Source organism: Setaria viridis, chromosome 6, assembly GCF_005286985.2.
Source record: "Setaria viridis chromosome 6, Setaria_viridis_v4.0, whole genome shotgun sequence".
NCBI classification, from domain to species: domain Eukaryota; kingdom Viridiplantae; phylum Streptophyta; class Magnoliopsida; order Poales; family Poaceae; genus Setaria; species Setaria viridis.
This window is the reverse complement of record NC_048268.2, coordinates 30,824,659-30,834,233: the sequence shown is the minus strand read 5'-3', so window position 1 is coordinate 30,834,233 and position 9,575 is coordinate 30,824,659. Positions and strand designations below refer to the sequence as shown.

The window sequence follows — 9,575 nt, the reverse complement described above, 5'->3', positions numbered from 1 at the left end:
CCTCACAACACAACACCCAAACAACAAGTGTGAAATGGACTATTCTTTTCATCAAATAAATATTAAATGCTATCCAACCTTCTTCCTTTGCCTAGATTATCTCTACTTAACAATTTATTTTTTATTAGCAACCAAAGAAAAATATTGACTATAATATGCACATTAAGTTTCCACGTTACACGAAGTTAAAATGTCTCAGCATATAGAAATTGGATAGATTAAATCTTATTTGAGTTTAGTTTGTAAATGGTTGCATCACCTTCATCAATGTTCACAATATCTAGTCTTTGTTAGTATATTAGATACATTTTCTTGTAATAAATCAACTTAAGGATAGCCCCATCTCAAGGGACCTGGATCAGGTGCAGTGGTACCACTGCAACTTAAGCAGTAGCACCTGATCCAGCTATCCAGCGAGGCTTCAAGTTTGTTTGCTAAGCTGGCTGTTGCCCTTAGGCGATTTCAAATGATTAAAATAAATATTACAAAGTAATTTTATTCCGCATATATTTTCTTTAAATTGAGATCAATGTTATCTGGAATCAATTTAGTAGAAAAAATGGAATGATTTACCATAAAACACGTAAACACGTATACTAAGTAATAAATATATATAGTACCACAAAAGAGTACAAAGTAGTCAATTAAGAGCCATTTAAACTTCTCTTTTCCTAATCCCAAGCTTGCAAAATGTCAAGAATAACATCAAAGGAAATGTTACGGTAAAATAGATTAAAAAAAGAAGCATATGTGAAAAAAAATCTTTAAAGATTAGTATACTTGAACAGTTGTTCCACCACTATCATTCTAGCCATTAACTCATTATACTGTTTATACCTAGGAAGGGGAAATTACTCACTAAGCCTACTCGATTCCTCATGCTTTTTCCCCCCTCATGCCTAAGTCCCTAACTCAAAATGGAACTACTGTCTGCAAAATAAATAGAAAGAGGAGGGAAATCAGATCTCCCATCCTAGCCGTTGCATGTCTGTTGAATGCCTCAGATGGACCGACTGCTTAAGTTGCAGTGGTAACTACCGCTACACGGCTACACCTGATCCAGGTCCCATCTCAAGCATCAGTTTTCTATTTTTCTTTTTCATTCAATAGAGAAATATTGTATAAGTAAGACTAGAGGTTCCAGATCATTGCTTATCCTAATTATATTTTTTACTATCGCTTACAAACTAACAAACGCTCATCCGAGCGGATAGCCATGGAACTATTTTTTAAAATGGTAGACCCCTATTTCAAGTAGCGGAACATATTTGGTTTGACAGTCTTATATATTTGAAGTTATTGCTTTTTAAAATGGGAGACCTCTATTTCAAGTAGCGGAACATATTTGTCTTGTCAGTCTTATATATTTTTAAGTCAATGGTTTTTTCTCCACATTCTATCCTCACTCAAGTGATATCTAAGATCTACTCGTGTTGATGGTTATGGATTCCAAACAAGTATTTTGGACCATAGAGTCGGAAGGTTACTTTAAGGCCCCGTTTGGATCCCTTCATTTTGAAGGAATTGGAATCTACTTAATGGAGTAGGCTAATTTATGTTGGAATGTGGCATTCCACAACTTTCCAAAGTTTAGATATAAGCCTATCTTAAATTCATGGGGTGGGAGATGGAAATTGATTCTATAGATTATGGTTATTAGAATGGAATTCAATTCTTATAGCACGCTCTTGGACTCGCTTCTCTATAGTAGAAGTGTAGCATATAAGTATCTCTCCCATATCACCAACTATAGTATACAACTATATTCCACATACAATTATATTAGCTTAATTAATTTGTGTCTAAATTATGATTATTAGAATGGAATTCAATTCCAATGATCCAAACGGGGCCTAAGGGTTAAACGGGAATAAGATGTGACTTGATATATTCACTTAAGAACTGGCCTCTTTAATTTCTGCCGTCTACACGCAGGCCGCCGGAAGCTTAGTTTCTGTGCTGACCCGGTAAGTGATGCCGGCTATCCCCTCGCGAATGATCGTGTCTCTTTCCAATAACAATATGAAACTACTCGTACCCTCGTACCTAAATCTCGTAAAGAACTCATGAACTGATGAGCCAAAACAGCCATTCCGCCATTGGAGGTTTTTTAGACAGGCGCCTGTGTGCAGATGTTGTCAGCCAAAAGATGTTTCGTCGTCCTGTCCTGAACTTCCATTTCTAATTCCACAAACGTGGGGAAGAAAGGATCAGTTCAAGGAGCAGGCATCGCGTGGCCGAGTCTGCTCGATTAGTACTGAACGGCCTGATCGTATCAGAAGTACTGCATCTCTCTGAACATATATGTTACGTACTCCGTGACGACGCGAGAGATAATAGGTTTCCCACCAGTGTTTATAGTTTCTGATACGATCCGTGATGGGAATGCGTAGACGGCAGAAACGTTTGCTTCCGGCGGCGTGCTTACCTGCTCGTCGGTCGTCGCCGCCGCCCGTGCCAGGCTTGACGCGTTCCCTGCCTGACACACACCCTCCCCCGGCCCGCGGTATAAATGCCCCCACTATTCTGCCTCCCCTCTTCCCAAATCAGCCCAACGACCAAAGGAAGCAGCCCGCGCGCAGAAACAACAACACCGCGCAGCGCACACCATGCGTCCAGTTCGCCACCTCCGCCTCGCGGTGGCCGCGCTCCTCGCCGCCGCCCTCCTGCTCCTCGTCGCCATGGCGCAGGAGGAGACCGAGCACGAGGAGGAGTTCAGCTACGTCCACGGCGACGAGCACGGGCCGGAGCACTGGGGCGAGATCAAGGCGGAGTGGGCGGCGTGCGGCGCGGGGCGGATGCAGTCGCCCATCGACCTCCATCACGAGCGCGTCTCGCTGGTGCGCGGTCTCGGCTACCTCGACCACTCCTACCGCCCTGCCCAGGCCTCCATCGTCAACCGCGGCCACGACATCATGGTAACGTGACGTGAGACGAGACATGAGACGCCGGCGGTTAGCCGGCCGGCCGGGCACCGGGAGCATTATTATTAACAGTCGCTCTCGCCCTTAATTATACATCATAAACTCCGTCCGTTTACTACTAGTAGTAGGAATAAATTCGGGGCCGAAGCGTACGTTGGCAGGTGCACTACTTCTATCTAGGCCTACCTGATGCTGGCAGCTGAGTAGCTGATTGGTGGTCGTTGCAGGTGAGGTTCGAGGGCGACGCCGGGAGCCTGGTGATCAATGGCACGGCGTACCACCTGAAGCAGCTGCACTGGCACTCCCCCACCGAGCACACCGTCGACGGCCGCCGGTACGACCTGGAGCTGCACCTGGTGCACGAGAGCGCCGAGAAGAAGGCCGCCGTCATCGCCATCCTCTACGAGATCGGCCGCGGCCACGACCCGCTTCTTCACCAGGTCCGATCCGGCCGGTCTTACTGGCTGCTTAATCATTCCTGGCTGCTGCTTAATTTTAGTCAGTTTCAGACAAGTAGTAACATGGAGACATCATGATTGCTGATGACTCGTGCAGATGGAGCCCTTCATCCGGCAGATCGCCGACAAGCGGGACCGGGAGGAGCGCGTCAGTGTGGTGGACCCCCGCGCCGTGCGCGGCAGGGCCAGCGTGTACTACCGCTACATGGGCTCCCTCACCGTGCCGCCCTGCACCGAGGGGGTCATCTGGACCATCGTCAAGAGGGTACGTTCGTGCTCTGACTTCTGTTTAGTTCAGGTTAATCATCATTTGATCGTGACGACGCGACGACCAACTGTAGTTTCTCTAGACTTAAATTAGACACAAGTAGTAGTGCTAGCATATTCGTTCGTGTCTGCGTCGTGCCGTCCATCCTGTCGGCTTGGGTTGGTGACAAAATTTTGATACTGCTACTGTTAGCAATTTTCCTGAAATTTCCGAGTGTTTTTTGTGCAGGTTCACACCGTGTCCAAGTACCAATTGGAGCTTCTCAGGGAAGCCGTGCACGACGTAAGTTTGAGCTATACGTCTAGCTTATTTGAACACGCCTGATGAAAGTAAATTATGAGCCTGATTGGTTGCGTTCCAATTCTTACCAAGCTAAAATCAGGGCAAGCAAAAATCAAGACTTGTCAAAACCAGGGCATGCTAAAGTTAGGGCAAGAAATTTTGAAATCCATTTGGTTACCAGTACTTTCCACCCTTTTGAGTTTCAATATAAACATTGGCATGCCAATTTTTGGTAACGAACACCAAAATTTCTAGGCATGTCATGATTTTGGTTGGGTAAAAATTGGAACCCAACCAATCAGGCCCTATGTCACTTCTAGAAGCAGGGGCAGTTGTGGGCAGATTCAGACATGGACAGAATCTAAAAGCAATATGAACGAACGCTGCTTTTGTTTTTTCCCCAACTTTAGCTTGACCAAGTTGCTTCATTTCAGGACATGGAGAAGAACGCGAGGCCACTTCAGGAGGTGAACAGCAGAGACGTCAGCCTCTTCCGGCCTAGCCCCAGCCGTAAACACCACTAGCTCCCATTTCCGGCTTCATCCTTCTAATGATGATGTGTGGGCTGACGTGGAGACGCTAGTAGTATAGTTCATAGTAGTGTACGTACATGGGACGCAATTCATTCGTTGGGTGATTCAGACTGGACGAGATTCATGGGAGATTACTCCACATTTCGATAGCTTATGGTTTGATTATGATTATTTGTTTGTAATTCTTTCTATTTCTGTGCCTTTGTTATATGAATAAACGAAAACATTACCTCAGGACTTCAGGTCCACGTTCATAAAAAAGTACATGTCCATGTTAATGTAGTAATCGATTTGATTATTGTTGAGTACTAAACTAATGCTAATGTAGTAATCGATTTGGTTATCGTTGAGTACTAAACTACTCGTCGAATGTGACCATCCAACTGGCACTCATATAATAAGGCCATCCAGCTTACTTGCCTTCTACCTGAAAGAAAACGTTGTTCACTGAAAGAACTGTAAATGGCATCCGTTTTTACCATTTCAACTGAGAAATGGTAAAAACTTGTGCAATACCGTATCGATATCCCAAATGTGCCAAATATCAAGCTACGGGATGAGAATATGTGAGACATTGATCATGTACATGCTGCATGGATATGTGCCAAACAAGCTGACATTGAAATACACAGTACAACAGTGTTTGTACTTTGTACTGTATTTCGAAAAAAAGAGAAGTTGCTAAAGACTAGTAAGCCCATTTTCGGGCTTCAACCATGAGCTTACCAGTTCACAAGACGTCGATATTGAAGAAGACTATGGGGGTGAAAATGATAGGAACTGGTTCAACTGCACTTTTCACCTTCCCCTTCTGCTACCTTTCACTTCAGCGACGATGGGAAGTGGCCTTTCCCGTTTTGCCACAGGGGCGTGGCTTCTTCTCCAAGCACACGATCGTCACGATGGGAAGCGGACATGAATTGAGCTACCGACCGAGCTGCAGAGATGCCTTTTTCCCGCCATTGTCTCTCTCTCTCTCTCGTTTTCGCGACCGTTCACTGAAAGTCTTTTACCTTTCAGTAAACTGGTTCCACTGCACGTTTTTACCTCTTACTTCAGAGTTCAGAAGATAGACTCTCATCACGCGGTTCACCGGTTTCACGCCTCCACCAACCGCGGCTGCTAAAAGTTTCAACCTCTTACCAAACGCGGTAACTGCAGAAGCGCACACTTTTCTCAGTTTCTGTCACCAGGGGTAACTGAAACTTCCGTTCTCTACATCTCTGAAAGCCTTACATGCAGGTCATGTTCAGGATGACATATTAGATTCGGTTTTGGACAGTGCTACAAAAGGAAGATAATCGGCCAATAATGAAGTGACCCTGCCGTATCCTCTAGAAACGACGATTATATGGAGATAATAAGCAAAACATCGGGTAGATGCTACTAATAGGCTGAAATATTAGAGAAATCTGCTGCGACAAACGTCTGAAGCACATAACTAGACTATCGGTGAGCATTCTAATACAAAGTTAACTTTCTCCCATGTTACAAAGCATGTGTGATCTCCTAGAGCTGCTTGCAAACTCCGCTCACTAAACTACTCCTAATCAGAACCCAGATGCCTGACAGATACCTGGATGGGTTTTTCTTATCGTTTGTCTCGAATCTATAGCTGGGAAACGTGGCCCATATTGCTCGAAGATGAGCATAAAAAAAATGAAATGGGGAATGAGATGAGTCTTTAATTTATATAAGTGGGCAATGCACTGTCCTAAATCATGTTCAGTTGTAGATTATAATAAATTAAACACAGCTGTATGCAAACATTATACAGGATTAATTTTGGATAGTTTTGACTAACATTTGTAGATAACGTTTGCATACAGATCACCATTATAGCATAACAATTGAAATGGGGAATGAGATGAGTCTTTAACTTCTACGGATTTGATCGAGCAACAGATCACCGCTCCATCGTTATCAGTTCGAAAGTTGAAATAATTGTGCAGGCAGCCGGCATTTTCTAGAGCAATTATGGAATGTGCGATATGTTTTGTTATTGGGATATCATTTTCTTAACAACTGGAACAGCAGTATGGTTGGAGCTCAAAAGTGGCAGCAATGCCGACCAGGCTGGACCAGCCGGTTAGACCGGTCTCTATGGGCGGTCTGACCAGTCTCGAGCGGTCGGAGGAGTCAGCACGATCGCTGGCGCGGTCGGGGCGGTCGCTAGCGCGGTCGGGTCGGTTATCCCGAGTCCGAGGTGAATCTTGAAGTCCTAGCTGAATTGGAGTTGAAACAGGACTTCCTTACGGGAAAAGACCTCCCACTCTATAAATATAAAGGGCCCTGGCCGATTGAGGGGCATCACCCAATCGACAAACACATTTATCGATCTTTTATCTCCAAACCCTAGCTTTTCCAACCCCCGTGCTTTCCTCCTTCGTCTCGACGGCGGTTGAGGACGTTCTGAGTGGCCTGCCAATCTCAGAGCAACCCTAGGTTCACCATCTCCGACGGGGTCCCTCCCGTGGTGGTGGACGTAGGTTTTCACGGTGCTCCTACGAGGACCGGCCTGACTGGACCCCCTGATCGGTTCAACCGCTCAAGTGCATGAGCTTCGACGAGGTGATCTCCCGATCTACGTGTGAACTAGCACACTCGTGTGTTGGCTAAAAAAGCGGCAACACATTTTGGCGACTTCGCTGGGGAAGAAAGATCTGATTTTTACGACCGTTCCGGAAAATCCTAGCAAGATGGGATCTACTACGGAGATTGACAAGAACAATATCATTGAGGCTTCCGTAGAGGATCTCAGTGAGGAGGAGCAGCGGAACATCGCGGCACTCCAGGAGTACGTAAAGATGCAGTATTTAGTGGGCTTCAAGAAAGATCGCAAGGGCAAGGCGACGAGAGCACAAGACTTCGAGATGCCCGCGATCAAGATGAAGGATAACATGATCAAGGAAGTATCCAATGTAAGTAACTTCCCCCTCGATCAATCTGCTATCAATGAAGAGTTCAAAAGGGATTTTAAAGTTCAATGAAGAGTTCAAAAGGGATTTTAAAGTTCAATGTCAGATTGCTACTTCTTTGATAGATCGCTTAGACCAACTTGTAGGAGGTAAGTCTGTTGGATCTAATAAGAATGATTCCTCTCAAGTTGATTCGCGTGGGGTTATGCATGCAAGTCGATCGGCAGATCTAAGGACTACTCCTGAAAACCCTAAGTATGGCATGCCGTTTAACTTTTATGCAGGGCAGACGCCGCCCTCGGTCCAACCGCCAAAGCCAAACACGGCTGAAGCGGTCAGACCGGTCCGGGTAGGCGGTCTAACCAGTCAGGCCTCCCAGGTCGGCCAGTTGGCAATTGTCCCTGAATCACCTGTGCCTCTTGATGTTGTGCCTAGTTTGGTTGTTCCTAACCGTACTGGTGAGCTTGGAGTGTCTACACCCTTGATTAGCACAATAGCATACACGTCGCCCCCGATCCCTAACACCACTGTTATTTCTAGGGGTATTTCAAATGACGTGTTTTCTTATTTGCATCACATTCAGAATGGCAATCTACCCATGCAAATATTGCGAATACATCAGCCCCAGTGCTACCAGAGCCAAATCCTTATAATGAGATTAGAAAATTTAAAGAGGAAATGTTGGCTATAATTCAAAGCAAGTTCGTCATAGATACAGGCAATTTGAAGTTGTATCAAAAACCATATCATGCTGATTTTGACTATGTCCCCTATCCTGTCCGTTGGCGCATGCCCGATTTTGTTAAATTCAGTGGCGAAAATAACCAAACATGGGAGAACATTAGTCAATATATTGCTCAACTAGGCAAAACTGGTTATTATAATGCTTTGAGAGTGCATTTATTTTCATTATCATTAACTGGAACGTCTTTTGCTTGGTATTCTTCTTTGGCTCTCGGCTCTATTAATTTATGGGATCAATTGGAGCAAAAGTTTCATGACCACTTTTACATCAGGAATTTCCGATTAAAGTTGACAGATTTAACATCGATAAGGCAAGGCAAAGAAGAATCTATTTTTGATTACGTAAAACGATTCAAAGAAACTAAAAACCGATACTTTAATTTGTCACTTTCCGATAATGATTTGGCCGATCTTGCTCTTAAGAGTTTAAAATCATCTATTAGGGATTGGCTAGAGGGTTTTGAGCTTCATACCATTGCACAAGTACTCATGAAGGCTTCGACAATGGAACTTAGGATTGCTAAGGAAAAAGATAGCTTCAAGTCTCATCGGTCTAACATGCATGCTATTGAATATGATTTCGATAGTTCGAATGACAATGACAATGAAGTTTATGTTACTGAATTTGTGTGGCCTTCTAAAGCTAAATCATATTCTTGTGTGTCTCTTAAGCCAGCCCATAAGAGTTGGAAATAAGAAGTGAAATTTACTTTCGATGTTTCCAAGTGCGATCGTATTTTTGATGAGTTGCTTAAACTTGGACATTTGAAAATATTTCATACTATTCCTCCACTTGAAGAATTGAAGAGGAAAGCATATTGCAAGTTTCATAATACTTTTTCTCATGCAACCAATGATTGCAAGGTGGACAGGTTCAATCGGCTATAAATGAAGGTCGTTTGATGTTTCATGAGATGCAAGTGGACAAGACACCGTTTCCTGTTAACACCATGGACATACAGCAGCCTAAGGTACTGGTTTGGTCGCATCAAGCTGAAGCTGCTAAAGGCAAGAATGTTGTGATCGGGGAAGAGAAGCCCAATTTGAGGGGAAAAGAGTTGACAAGGGAAGTGGTGTATGAAAAGACTCCAAATGGCAGAGAGTCATTTAAAATTATTGTAAAGATTCTGGACACGGGGGGCAAGCAATATCCACGGCATCTGGTCAAAAGCCATTCGAGTCTGTTGGACAGACCGAACCGGTCAGATCAGTGCAGGGGACCGGTCAGCCCCAGGATTGCCTCCGGATGATGAAACTGAAGCGTCCAGAGATTGGGACTTGGAAGTTTAATGTGGCAAAAGATCAGGGGAGTAGCCCTAGGGAAAAAGTCACCTTTGATATGTTTCTGGACAAGTATTCCAAGCAAAATGCCGTTACAAGTGATCGGCCATTAAAAAAGAGAATGAGGTCTCGTACTCATCGAGAGAGGCAAGATTCACCACCAAGAG

The 9,575-nt window shown here is 44.4% G+C and overlaps 1 protein-coding gene across 1 annotated transcript; it reads left to right on the top strand.

The window, feature by feature from the left end:
• Positions 1–2,554: 2,554 nt before the first annotated feature.
• Positions 2,555–4,729, top strand: LOC117861268 (alpha carbonic anhydrase 7). Its single transcript, XM_034744798.2, has 5 exons — positions 2,555–2,918; positions 3,152–3,364; positions 3,480–3,647; positions 3,879–3,932; positions 4,367–4,729. The coding sequence occupies exons 1-5, from the start codon at positions 2,610–2,612 to the stop codon at positions 4,454–4,456; spliced, it is 834 nt and encodes a 277-aa protein (XP_034600689.1). The 5' UTR covers positions 2,555–2,609; the 3' UTR covers positions 4,457–4,729.
• The last annotated feature ends 4,846 nt before the right edge of the window (positions 4,730–9,575 follow it).

Bases quoted from the DNA above. Each gene is read 5' to 3' on its own strand.
- LOC117861268 (XM_034744798.2), top strand. From the start codon at position 2,610: ATGCGTCCAGTTCGCCACCTCCGCCTCGCGGTGGCCGCGCTCCTCGCC. The intron at 2,919-3,151 runs GTAACGTGACGT...TGGTCGTTGCAG, and splicing joins ACCGCGGCCACGACATCATG to GTGAGGTTCGAGGGCGACGC. The intron at 3,648-3,878 runs GTACGTTCGTGC...TTTTTTGTGCAG, and splicing joins TCTGGACCATCGTCAAGAGG to GTTCACACCGTGTCCAAGTA.